Here is a 14,586-nt window from a genome sequence, read left to right as displayed (position 1 = left end):
TACTGCAACCTACATCCTTCTGAATCTGCTTAGTGTATTCATCTCTTGGTCTCCCCCTACGATTTTTACCCTCCACGCTGCCCTCCAATACTAAATTGGTGATCCCTTTATGCCTCAGCACATGTCCTACCAACCGATCCCTTCTTCTAGTCAAGTTGTGCCACAAACTCCTCTTCTCCCTAATCCTATTCAGTACCTCCTCATTAGTTATGTGATCTATCCATCTAATCTTCAGCATTCTTCTGTAGCACCACATTTCGAAAGCTTCTATTCTCTTCTTGTCCAAACTATTTACCGTCCATGTTTCACTTCCATACATGGCTACACTCCATACAAATACTTTCAGAAATGACTTCCTGACACTTAAATCTATACTCGATGTTAACAAATTTCTCTTCTTCAGAAACGCTTTTCTTGCCATTGCCAGTCTACATTTTATATCCTCTCTACTTCGACCATCATCAGTTATTTTGCTTCCCAAATAGCAAAACTCCTTTCCTACTTTAAGTGTCTCATTTCCTAATCTAATACCCTCAACATCACACGACTTAATTCGACTACATTCCATTATCCTCATTATGCTTTTATTGATGTTCATCTTATATCCTCCCTTCAAGACACCATCCATTCCGTTCAACTGCTCTTCCAAGTTCTTTGCTGTCTCTGACAGAATTACAATGTCATCAGCGAACCTCAAAGTTTTTGTTTCTTCTCCATGGATTTTAATACCTACTCCGAATTTTTCTTTTGTTTCCTTTACTGCTTGCTCAATATACAGATTGAATAACATCGGGGAGAGGCTACAACCCTGTCTCACTCCCTTCCCAGCCACTGCTTCCCTTTCATGTCCCTCGACTCTTATAACTGCCATCTGGCTTCTGTACAAATTGTAAATAGCCTTTCGCTCCCTGTATTTTACCCCTGCCACCTTCATAATTTGAAAGAGAGTATTCCAGTCAACATTGTCAAAAGCTTTCTCTAAGTCTACAAATGCTAGAAACGTAGGTTTGCCTTTCCTTAATCTTTCTTCTAAGATAAGTCGTAGTGTCAGTATTGCCTCACGTGTTCCAGTATTTCTACGGAATCCAAACTGATCTTCCCCGAGGTCGGCTTCTACTAGTTTTTCCATTCGTCTGTAAAGAATTCGTGTTAGTAAATTTGCAGCTGTGGCTTATTAAACTGATTGTTCGGTAATTCTCACGTCTGTCAACTCCTATTTTCTTTGGGATTGGAATTATTATATTCTTCTTGAAGTCTGAGGGTATTTCGCCTGTTTCATACATCTTGCTCACCAGATGGTAGAGTTTTGTCAGGACTGGCTCTCCCAAGGCCGTCAGTAGTTCCAATGGAATGTTGTCTACTCCGGGGGCCTTGTTTCGACTCAGGTCTTTCAGTGCTCTGTCAAATTCTTCACGCAGTATCATATCTCCCATTTCATTTTCATCTACATCCTCTTCCATTTCCATAATATTGTCCTCAAGTACATCGCCCTTGTATAGACCCTCTATATACTCCTTCCACCTTTCTGCTTTCCCTTCTTTGCTTAGAACTGGGTTTCCATCTGAGCTCTTGATGTTCATACAAGTGGTTCTCTTATCTCCAAAGGTCTCTTTAATTTTCTTGTAGGCAGTATCTATCTTACCCCTAGTGAGATAAGCCTCTACATCCTTACATTTGTCCTCTAGCCATCCCTGCTTAGCCATTTTGCACTTCCTGTCGATCTCATTTTTGAGACGTTTGTATTCCTTTTTGGCTGCTTCATTTGCTGCATTTTTATATTTTCTCCTTTCATCAATTAAATTCAATATTTCTTCTGTTACCCAAGGATTTCTACTAGCCCTCGTCTTTTTACCTACTTGATCCTCTGCTGCCTTCACTACTTCATCCCTCAAAGTTACCCATTCTTCTTCTACTGTATTTCTTTCCCCCATTCCTGCCAATTGTTCCCTTATGCTCTCCCTGAAACTCTGTACAACCTCTGGTTCTTTCAGTTTATCCAGGTCCCATCTCCTTAAATTCCCACCTTTTTGCAGTTTCTTCAGTTTTAATCTACAGGTCATAACCAATAGATTGTGGTCAGAGTCCACATCTGCCCCTGGAAATGTCTTACAATTTATACAATTTAAAACCTGGTTCCTAAATCTCTGTCTTACCATTATATAATCTATCTGATACCTTTTAGCATCTCCAGGATTCTTCCATGTATACAACTTTCTATCATGATTCTTAAACCAAGTGTTAGCTATGATTAAGTTGTGCTCTGTGCAAAATTCTACCAGGCGGCTTCCTCTTTCATTTCTTAGACCCAATCCATATTCACCTACTACGTTTCCTTCTCTCCCTTTTCCTACACTCGAATTCCAGTCACCCATGACTATTAAATTTTCGTCTCCCTTCACTACCTGAATAATTTCTTTTATTTCATCATACATTTCTTCAATTTCTTCGTCATCTGCAGAGCTAGTTGGCATATAAACTTGTACTACTGTAGTAGGTGTGGGCTTCGTATCTACCTTGGCCACAATAATGCGTTCACTAAGCTGTTTGTAGTAGCTTACCCGCGTTCCTATTTTCCTATTCATTATTAAACCTACTCCTGCATTACCCCTATTTGACTTTGTGTTTATAACCCTGTAGTCACCTGACCGGAAGTCTTGTTCCTCCTGCCACCGAACTTCACTAATTCCCACTATATCTAACTTTAACCTATCCATTTCCCTTTTCAAATTTTCTAACCTACCTGCCCAATTAAGGGACCTGACATTCCACGCTCCGATCCGTAGAACGCCAGTTTTCTTTCTCCTGATAACGACATCCTCTTGAGTAGTCCCCGCCCGGAGATCCGAATGGGGGACTATTTTACCTCCGGAATATTTTACCCAAGAGGACGCCATCATTATTTAATCATACAGTAAAGCTGCATGCCCTCGGGAAAAATTACGGCTGTAGTTTCCCCTTGCTTTCAGCCGTTCGCAGTAGCAGCACAGCAAGGCCGTTTTTGGTTATTGTTACAAGGCCAGATCAGTCAATCATCCAGACTGTTGCCCTTGCAACTACTGAAAAGGCTGCTGCCCCTCTTCAGGAACCACACGTTTGTCTGGCCTCTCAACAGATACCCCTCCGTTGTGGTTGTACCTACGGTACGGCTATCTGTATCGCTGAGGCATGCAAGCCTCCCCACCAACGTCAAGGTCCATGGTTCATGGGGGGGGGGGGGGGGGGGGGGGGAATAGTAGCATTAATTTACCAAAAAGTTACTGCACTTAATTGTACACCTATTAGTTTAGATTATTTTACCATTAAAAAAATTTGCCAAATTTGCCTCGAAATTATAAGAAGGTGTACCTTTAAGTAATAATGCAATAAAAAATTCAAAATTATCTCACTGTATTAGATTGTTATTAAAAATTCTGAATTTAAAAAAAAATCATGTTAGAGATCTATACATAAGTGTGCAAAAATTCAATGAGATTGAACAAAAAATGGCAAAGATATGGATTTACAAAAATATCAGTGCAAGACTGCCACCGTCTCCCCTTAATGATTTAGAGGCACCTCTGTACTCCCAACTAGTAAGTTATGCAGATGATACCTCACTTTTGTTCTTTAGCAAACAAACTAATGATTTGTCATTGGCTGCAACTGATGGCTTAAGTCAAATAACTACTTACTTCCATGATCAAGGTCTAAAAGTCAATATTAGCAATTCCCAGCTATTACCATTTAAACTTGGTAATTCATACCAAACCTGTATTGATAATATAAGTGACATCAAAAAAGTAGACACTGACAAATGTAAATTTTTGGGGATATACCCAGATGAAAATCTTAGATGGGTATATCATATCAATATTGTATGCAATAAAATCAGCAGTTCACTTCACTTAATTAGCAAACTATCAAAATTAGTCTCTGAACAAACATTAAAAACTGCTTATTATGGGACAATATTGCATATATTAATTGTGGAATAGAGTTATGGGGATGTGCTGCTGATAGACACATGAACAGAATCCTACCATTGCAGAAAAGAGCAATCAGGACCATGTGTCGACTAGGATACAGAGATTCATGTAGAGAAACCTTTGTACAACATAAATATCTAACAGTATACTCCTTGTATCTGTACAAATTAATAACATTCTTTGTAGACCATAAAAATAATGAAGCTAAGTTCTCTGATGTGCATACCGATAACACAAGACAAAAAAATTGCTTCTTCAGAAACATAACTAAACTAAAGACAACAGATCATAGTCCTTGGATAAATGGCCAGATATGGTTTAACAAACTGCCAAGTGCAATAAGGTGCCACAGAGGTAAAGTATTCAAAAGGGAATTAAAATCGTTCTTAACTCTCAAATGTTTGTACTCACTGAATGAATACTGATATTAAAATGTAACTATTCTTAAATGTAGGCCTAACTCTTCTATCTATACCATGTACTATTCTGAAGTGATCGTAATATATATTATTTTTGTAACAACATGCTGTAAATTCAGATACCTATACTATGTAACAACTGTATGTTGAATTATGAAGTACTGTACCATATACTTCCCAGTGTGTCACACTTAAGTGGCTTCTTTTAAATGTGAATTGCAAATTTCTACTGTTTGTGAAGGAATTGTATAAAAATGCTATGACGTTTGCAAAAGTCACCAGTTGGTGACTATATGCAAAAAAGACAATAAATAAATAAATAAACAAGGCACGGATATAGACTGGTGTCCAAAATTAAAGCAACAAATGGAAATTTTGCAAGGTTTTGTTTATTTTGCCACAAAACAGTATAAAAAGGTGATAGTAATATATAAACAGTGAAAAGAATACAGAATGTAAACAACTGCAACATGCATAACGGTAGATAAAAGTATTCTTCATTTTTTCCAACTTAACGGATTTGCGGATACATTCCGACAACTGGTTAATGTGCTCAGTAGGGGGTGTGATGACTTCTGGCAGCAATACAGGCCTGACAATGATGGAGCATGCTGTGAATGATGTCATCAGTTTCATGTTGAGGCAGTAACACCCATTCTTCTTGCAGAGCTACTCTCAGTCGTGGAGAGTGATTGTGGGTGCTGAAATAATGCAAGCCATCCCCCTAGTGCATCCCAGACATGCTCTATGGGACTTAAATCAGGAGAGTGAACAGGCTACACTCCTTGCTGGTTCACTCATACAATTTCATGAAGAGGTGTTCGACCGGTAAAATTGATCTTTGCTCGCGCCATTAGGGCTCCACAATGTTTGCTTCCTGAAATTATGTTCCACATTCCTTCCAGATGCGAATCCATCGAGACTCCCTCTCCAGACTAAATCGGGAGGCACCTATGCAAACAACATTGACCCACTGTTTGACCGTCTGGGTGGTGTGTTGATGACTGCACTCCAGATGTTCCCTTCTGTGAAGACTCAGCAAGTCTCTGACAATAAAGGCTACTCTCTTGAAGCATTCTGCACACCATTTGCCTCGATACAACACATGCAGTGGAGCTGCGAGCTCACGTCAGTTGCCGTGCAGTACTAAGGCGGTATTTTTGTGTCCTTACAGCCAAATGACTGTCCTCTCTTCTGAAGTCACATGTGTCAGCCCTGCCCTGGTCTTCCGGATACATTTTCAGTCTCTATAAACTGTTGCCACATCTGAGAAACAACAGATTAAACCATCAGGCCAAATTAGTTTGCAACTGTCCTGTTTCCCTCCTCTCTTTCTCCAGCCCTCCAGTGCAGATAGTCTGGTAGATCTCTTCTCTGTGCCATAGTGCACCATCTGTGACTGTGTATACAGCGATTGTGGACATGGGGCTACCCAACAAACACTACCTCATTTCATAGGTGCCCTGGCATCATCGTTAGCGTGGTTGTCAGTTGACCAGAATGCCATCTTCCATGCACAACATGATCATACAGACATCTGGTTAACAGTTTGTATGATTATATTGCGAATTAGACACAGGACGGGGAAATAGCAGTTTGTTGCTTTAATTTTCGACACCAGTGTATGTTACACATATGTATATATGACATTAAACTGTATGCAAAACTTACTACATCGTACACTAAAATTATTTTTTTAGAAAAATACACAGAGTGTGTGGTATCAGTTGGCAACAAGTGATGTTGACTAAATGGTGTACCCTGTTTTCTCAAGCTGAAAATTAATAGCTAGAGTCCACAGGCAAAGAATAAATAAATAAACACAGAATCCTGAAACCAGTCAGATAATTTTGTTTGATAAATGTTGTCATGACATTACATGTATGAAGATATAATTCTGTAAGCAATGATACAGAATGGAATCTGCAGTTAAACTTTTTGCTATAAAGTCATGCTCCAACCTAAGATATGAGAAAAGTGTGTGACAATCTGTGCTGCTTGTGGTAATTTCAGCTGTGCTGTTAGATCCCAAACTAATCACCACAGTAGAAATTGCTACATAGGCCAGGGAGAAGTATACTATACACCACTTCATTGTGTCAACTTGGAATCAAAGTGATTGTTTTTGACAAAATAATATACCACAGACCCCTACACCTATGTTTCATAATTAAATTTTCCACAGGAAATGCCACATCTCTGACGATTCAAAAGTAGTTGTTAGATTATCTGGAAGAGGAACTACCATTGCTTTTATCTATCATTGCCAGAATATCTTATATTTGGAATAAAATTTAGCCCAGCACAACACTTTGTTTGCTAATGTAACATGGACATGGCTTAATGGCAATAAACAATGCTGGACACGGTATAATTGGTTTTAGATCAGTGTTAGGAGACAAATTATTTGTGGCATAATTTGTTACAAATTGTAACGACTTATACTGATTCGGAACTAGGGGTCCTAGGGCACAAGAAAGTTAACTGCTTGGTGTTTTCAAACATTATTTTAAGTCCAACACCATACCAGTCCCATTTTATGCCAGTACTGTTTTTCCACATTAACATTCTTTCATTTAGTTACCATAAAAACGAGTGCAAATTAACCAAATGGAAAATTTGGAGTAATGAGAAATGTTGTTCACAGTGGGAAAATGTGTTGCGTAATGACAGTTTTAATTCTTAACGTAATCCTCAGTAAGCTCATTGCATTTTGCTAGGGATAATTTGATTTGGGGTGGGCCCATAGCCACAGCCTTCATGTAACATTTAAACATGGTATTATATATATTATAATAGAAACTGCAGTCATCCGAAAATAAAAAATTATGGATTTCACCATAAAAATAGTTGTTTTTGATTATTTTTACATTTGACCCATTCCATTCCCATCCCCACACCTAGTGGTGCTAACCTTATATCAAACCACTACAGTATTGCTTTCCGTGCAATAAATCATGTGAGTAATACCTGAGAAATATTGGCCATGGTATGTGATTTACTTTAAACTCATCTGTGTCACTCTTGGCATTACACATAATGGCACATCAGCTGTTAGCTATCTGTAAATTGCCTCACTAGACATTGTCTATAGCACAGGGACAGTCAATCCAAATAACATCCACAAAAGTAGTCCAGATAATGCCTGTCTCATCCATAGCGCAGTCCAGCGAATAGCGTGAATGAACGGTGTGATGAGGGAGAACACCAAGTGAAGTGCTCAAACTGCAACAACGGCCTTTAATGGCAGCATGGCACTGCATGGCTTGTCCACCATATGTGGTTTGGCCTCTCCTGCTGTTGTCAGTGATATGCTGCCCTATGGTGAAAGATGAAAGACAGCCAACCACCACCACCACCACAGCTGCTGCCAGTTAGTTGTATGTCCATCTCTAGTGAGATATCAGTATCACTGTGCAATCCAGACAGAAAGTGAAATATGTACCAACAGTGGTAAAAACTTCTCCATATGTTCCAAAGCCATGATGGATTTTACTCCCTTTCCTCTCCTCAATCCCCAAAGTCTTCATGCGAGTTGCATTACATTCTTTACAAGGCAAAGTAGAGGATACTGCATAATGTTAGTCAATATTCACAGTTTTATTCATGTATGGAGTCAGTGTCTATAAACATCTGAACAAAATATAAGCTCTCTTATCTTGTAGTTATGTAAAAGAAACAAAAGTTTTGCTGGTTACTGAAAAGATTTTTTGTGGTGTCACCGCCAGACACCACACTTGCTAGGTGGTAGCCTTTAAATCAGCCGCGGTCCGGTAGTATATGTCGGACCCGCGTGTCGCCACTATCAGTGATTGCAGACCGAGCGCCGCCACACGGCAGGTCTAGAGAGACTTCCTAGCACTCGCCCCAGTTGTACAACCGACTTTGCTAGCGATGGTTCACTGACAAAATACGTTCTCATTTGCCGAGACGATAGTTAGCATAGCCTTCAGCTACGTCATTTGCTACAACCTAGCAAGGCGCCATTATCAGTTGCTATTGATATTGTAAAGACTGTACAGACAAGAGCTATGTTCAACATTAATGGGTTAAAGTTAAGTATTCCACCAAGTACCACCTTTTTTCTGAAGTCTAAATACCTTGTCCTGTTCCAGACCTCACACCAGCCTGCGTGAGCTTAAACGCGTGCCTTTCGGCTTCCTCCAAACCCCGTGGGTTGGCTCCTGCCAATCCACAACATTTTTCATCAACTATTGTGTGTGAACATAGCTGGTAAGGTTGCAAAATTTGTAATGAATTATTTGCAAACATTATAGAAACTGGAGAAAGTGGCAGTTGAGTTGAATAATTGTCTGAAATTCTGAAAAAATACAATAGTTCAGTCTTTCCCATTAGAAATTATTGTTAAATATTTGGTGTGCTTTTGTACTTTAAGTAGATTTAACACACTACTAACATCATTCATCATGAGTTTTCCAGTCCGTCCCCTTAGCTGTGTGGTCAGTACGTCTAACTGCTATGCAGTGTGCCTGGGTTCGATTCCTAGCTAACTTGGAGATTTTCTTCACTCGGGGACTGGGTGTTGTGTTGTCTCATCAACATTTTGCATCATCAATGTGCAAGGCACTCAGTGTGGCATCAACTGAAAAGATGTGTAACGGCTGAACTTCCCCAGGTGGGGACTCTAGGTCATCAGTGCCATATTGTCATTTCACTCCATTTCATTAGTTTTTCAGCTGCTACAGGACAAAGATAACACAATGCATGGAAATATAAACATCAGGATTCGTTATTGTATTCGTTCAGAATTGTATGCTGGGGTAGACAATATTGCAATGTTTCTGTGGCTCTCGGATATTGTGAAATGGTGTCATTGAAGCACTTCACTGTAGCAGTTAGTAGTGATTGTTGGCAGGAGATGCCACACATCTGACTTACCCTGTGGTCGTACATAAATTGCAGAGAAGCAAAATAAAATTGAGGCATTTAAACATGGAAATAATGAAGCAGTTGTCTTCAGCTTCGGTGCCTTCAGGCACAGTGATTGGTCATGATACAAATGGGGTCCTCCTATTGTTTTAATTTAGCAGTCTACATCATTAACTAAAGCTGACATGTAAGTACCCAATCAAAACATTTTGAATTTACAATGGCATCATCTGATGCATTGTTTGAGAATCTCAGCATCTTGTGATGTTGAAAGTGTTAAACATCTCAACATAGCAAACAGTATGCAGTTGAATATGAGATGTTTCCAGGTGTGTAAGGATTAATTCAGAAAATACGTTGAAATATTTTAAGATTTTAGATACTGTCCTCTGCTCCTAATTAGCCACAACCTGTCTACGATGCTGTCCCCCCCCCCCCTCCCTCCCCTCAAATTAACAACAACCTGCTGAGGATGATCTACCTCATTCATGGGGAGAAAAGTCATGTACCAGTGCGATGACAAGTTGCTGGAATTGCAAATTGGAAGTCATGGCAATTTAAAGCAACAACTTTGCCATGACAGACATCTCTCCAGTAATTGCCATGACAAACATCCCTCCAGTCATTGGCATGACAAACATCCCTCCAGTCAAACGGATGAAAAGAAGTGACTTTAACGCAAAGAAGAAAATGACTGGCCAATGACATGTGACTCTTGTAGTTAGAGCACCTGTAAGCATCTGGTGCTTGTGGCATCCCAGTTTTAGTTTGCCACAGTTAGGCTGCATTACTCCCATTTTATGATAAAAGGGCAGTAATTTATCTTAGCAGTGGCCTGCTTTACATTATCTTTAACAGGGAGACAAATGTTTTCAGGCTCCTATCTTTTTAATCATACTTACCTGGTAGGAAAAAAAGCATGGACACTGATGGCCTTGCACTCATGTATCCTAAACAAAAAATCCTCTATATGGTTGTGGTACCATTCAACTGTAATGGGACAACAACTGACCATAAAGTTGCCCTTCTCCCAAAGAAAACTGTGTGTGTGTGTGTGTGTGTGTGTGTGTGTGTGTGTGTGTGTACATTTTCACTCTTAATGCATATATAACTCCATGGCTAAGTTGTAAAGACAAACAGTACCTCAGTTACTCGAAAGAGATAATGTGTGTTTATCCCATTATTTTTAAAATTTTTGAGGAATCCTATGTTGTTTTGTTCTTCAGTCATTTGCGTTGTGCATGCTGATATATTCATACATCACATATGTTCACTTGTTGTTGTATGCCCCGTGGTTTTTGTTCTCTGCACATTAGTGTGTGTTTGTCTGTCCTGCTATTAAACTAAAATGTAAAGAAATTGTAAAACCATAGGTTTCTGTTCTCATGCTTAAATAATGGGCTGTAATGGTTCCACAGAACTGTTTGTGAATAGTAGTGTCTCAGTGAAAGGCTTCTCCAGAATTTTTCATTCACATGTATCTTGACTGCTTTTAAAAATAGCTTGTTGTTATAGAATATTGTGCAAATTACATTTTCCAGACACTGGAGTCCAATCAGAGGAGGAAAGACCTGTATCAAGCGTTAACTACAAACATGGGTGATATATTTACATTTTTCTTGAAATTAACTGTGGAACATTGCCAAGAATTTAAATCACTCACAGATAGTGGAAAAATACAAGAAGCGGCATCTCATGGAAGAGTTGTGCAGGTAATTTAATAATTTACTACAAATTAATTGTAAATGAAGTCAGTTATTTGCCTTATGTTCTGCAAATGAAGTAATAGCAGACTATAATTTCACCAGTGCTCACTCACATTTAAGACTGCTTTGCCAATTTGTGAATGTTTTCTCATCATAGTGGATTACTTTCTCCTCACGTAGAAGAACCCAGATATACAGCCTGTCCAATGTGCTAAGTCATACATGGAAATTCATGAGGTTGCTTTGTGAGAAACAAATATATTTGAATGCCCAAGGTACAAGACTGGAATTGGTCCTGTAGCACTGTATGGCACAAACTTCTGGACTAAACAGTGACCACTGGAAGTGATCTCCATGCTGTGGAAATCCAGATGCTCTTTTGATAATGATCATTTTCCTGTCTGGCAGATATCTGGTATAACTCCCATTATAAAGAAAGTGACGGAAGACTGACATGGACACATTCTGAGAGCAGTATCTTCTCCTATGGTCAAAACTATGTACAGTGTATAAACAAATGGCAAGTGACTATGCGGACAGTCTAAGCAGAGATGGCAGGATGTCCCTTTCAAAGGTTTGAAAATCATTAGTCACTGCCCAAAAGACTCAAGAGATTGAGAAAAGTGACATTCTATGGTTGGAAGAAGAATAGCCTCCCAAAGTAGAAAAATGGAAAGACAAAGAAGATATCCAGTGCCTTGGTTGCAAGAAGAAGAAGAAGAAGAAGAAGAAAGTTATTTCCATAAAGCCATTGTCGTACTTTTCAAAAGTTTTTTAGTTTTTGAATCCCTTTGCCTGTGTGGTAAGGAATAGAGGGAATGTACTACAGTGTTAATGTTTTCAGTAACTTACATTACAAGAGGAAAATTCATGAGTGGGAACAGATGTTTGTTGGCTCCCTTCCTTTTCTAATACTTTACTTATTAAATGAAACAACAAGTTTACTGTTACCAGTCACCGTTTTATTTTTTCCACGACGCGTTTCGAAGGTTTAAACCTCCATCATCGGGTGGATTTACATTAGTTAATATTACATATGTGTGTATGTTGTGTTACGACATTTGGAGGAACTTGTGGCACTGCCTAGTGGAGAAACAAGACACTATTTCAAAATATGGTTTTGGATAAATTTTGACAAAAATTAAACTGATATTTAATGGTAAACTTTAATAAGTAAACTAGAGTACCTCCAGTGGTCACAGGTTCCTTTTTCTGTCGTAACACTTCACATGTATACTGCCACATTTGTAAACAAATATGGCGTCTGGAATCAGCAGGGTGCAAGGTTCGTACAGCAGAAGAGAAGACATAATCGCAAAGTGCAAAGAATATACATTGTAACAACATTATTACAGAATAATTGTTTAAACCATTTGGAGGTGTTTGTTTTGAGGTGTCAAATATATGTGTGTGTACTTCAGGTGGTATATAAATCCAATTTTGAAAGGTTAAAACAGCTAAACATTCGTACTCGTTTATGCAATCAGGTGAAATGTTAAAATGGCTTAAACTTCATACTTGCTAATAACAATTAGGTAAAATGTTATAGGCTTCAATTACAATGATCATATTGGCTACAGCAGTAAAATCATACATAGATGACACTCTTTGAAGAAAGAGAGAGAGAGGAAGGAGTGATTATATGAGAGCAAACATTTACATGGCAAGGAGTCTTAAGATTACATGTTGCATATATTAGCTGCCTAAAGGTTGGAGTAATACACTGGTTAATGTTATAAAATATGCAGATAGATATACATTTGTGCCAGTAGATGATGTACATACAGTTTTAAGCTGACAGGGGGTACAAGCTGTTGGTGTGATGAATTATCTGTGAATGAGGTCAATCTCTTGTACTCTTGGCGGCTGTCAATATTTATGGTAAATATTAGGATATGTGCACGTGTGTGTGTGTGTGTGTGTGTGTGTGTGTGTGTGTGTGTGTGTGTGTGTGTGTATTTTAAGAGTGTAGGCAGTTGCTGAAAACAGAGATGATACTATTGTAAATATTGTCATTTTTGTCATTTAAGATGGATTCTGGTTGTTTCATTTGGTGTTTGTATATTTGGAGTGTTTCAAGGATGTCTAGTTTTCTGCCTTTTGGTTGGATGTGTAGGATGCTAATACTTGTGTTGTTAACATGGTGTTTTGTTTCATGTAGGTGGGTAGCTATTGCTGATGTGTGGTATTTTTTGTTTTTTAGTGCTGCCATGTGTTCCTTGAACCTAATCTCAAATGATCTGCCTGTCTGGCCTATGTAGAAGCACTCACAGTCCAAACATTCAATTTTGTACACACCTGTGTGATGAAGTGGGTTTCGTGTGCCGATGTTGTGGGGTAACTTCTGTCCAATCTTGTTGTCTGTTGTAAAGGATATACTTATGCCTTTCCGTTTGAAGACATTAGCAATCTGGTATGAAATGTTACCCAGAAAGGAGACTGTATGCAAGACATTATTTTCTTTTTGTTTTTTGTGTTGTGATTGCTTTGCCATTATTGAGTGTTTTAGAGTGTCTATTATGGAGTTGTTATAGCCATTTTCAATAGCTGTTTGTTTTATTATTTCAATTTCTTGATCACGTTTATCTTCTGAGAGTGGTAATTGGATAGCTCTATTAATCATGTACCGGTATGCTGCCATTTTGTGTGCTGCGGGGTGGCAAGAGGAGTTGTGGATTGTAGTATGTGTTGTGGTGGGCTTCCGATAAATTTCAAACTGATGTCTGTTATTCTTTATTGTAATGGTAAGGTCTAGGAAATTTATACTGTTATCTTTTTGGTTTTCGACTGTGAATTTTATGCTTTCATGGGAGTTGTTGAAAAACTGATTCAACTCACTGATGTCATCTTTAGTGCCTTTGATTAAAATTATGATATCATCTACATATCTGTAGCAGTAGATGATATTTTTGAGGAGGTGATGATTGGAATTCAAGATTTTGTCTTCTAGGTTACTAATAAATATTTCTGCTAACAATCCGGAAAGATTTGAGCCCATTGCCAGACCATCTGTTTGCTTGTAGATTTTATTGTTAAATTTAAAATAGTTGTGTGAAAGTGTGAATTCAAGCAGGTCCATTAGTTCTTTAATGTGAGTTGAAGGGATTTTTTTGTGTTTATGTAGATTGGCGTTAATTATTTGTAGTGTGGTATCTATTGGCACTGATGAATAAAGGTTTTGTACGTCGAATGAGGCAAGTGTGGCTCCATCAGGTACTTGTATGTTTTTGACATATTGTGTGAATTCTGTTGTGTTTTTAAGTGTTCTCTCATTATTGAATGTGTATGCTTGTTTGAGAATTCTGAAGAGTATTTTATTGAGCTTGAATGTTGGGCTGTTCCTACAGTTCACTATGGGTCTGATGGGGGTCCCATCTTTGTGTATCTTAGGTTGTGACCTAAGACAAGGTGCTTGTGGGCTCATTGTTACAATGTTTCTTGTTTCTTGGATGGTGAGTAGAAAGTTAATGTTGTTTGAAATGTGTTTAATCTCCTTTTGTATTCTGGCTGTTGGATCTTTATGTATTTCAGTTATGTTGCTGGTTTGGAAGAAGTCTAAAGTTTTTTCTATGTATGTAGTTCTGTCCATTACAACAGTTGTGTTGC

At 38.5% G+C, this 14,586-nt stretch overlaps 1 protein-coding gene across 1 annotated transcript in view; it reads left to right on the top strand.

Annotated features, from left to right (window-relative positions):
- LOC124789677 (exportin-5) overlaps positions 1-14,586 on the top strand; it is a 200,615-nt gene that overhangs the window by 42,352 nt on the left and 143,677 nt on the right. The window contains exon 4 of the mRNA XM_047257112.1: positions 10,816-10,986. Coding sequence (XP_047113068.1) covers positions 10,816-10,986 — 171 coding nt within the window. The remainder of the gene's footprint in view (positions 1-10,815; positions 10,987-14,586) is intronic.

This window comes from Schistocerca piceifrons, chromosome 3, assembly GCF_021461385.2.
Source record: "Schistocerca piceifrons isolate TAMUIC-IGC-003096 chromosome 3, iqSchPice1.1, whole genome shotgun sequence".
In the NCBI taxonomy this organism is placed as follows: domain Eukaryota; kingdom Metazoa; phylum Arthropoda; class Insecta; order Orthoptera; family Acrididae; genus Schistocerca; species Schistocerca piceifrons.
Note: the sequence above shows the minus strand (reverse complement) of the source record. Positions and strands in the feature narration are given on the sequence as shown.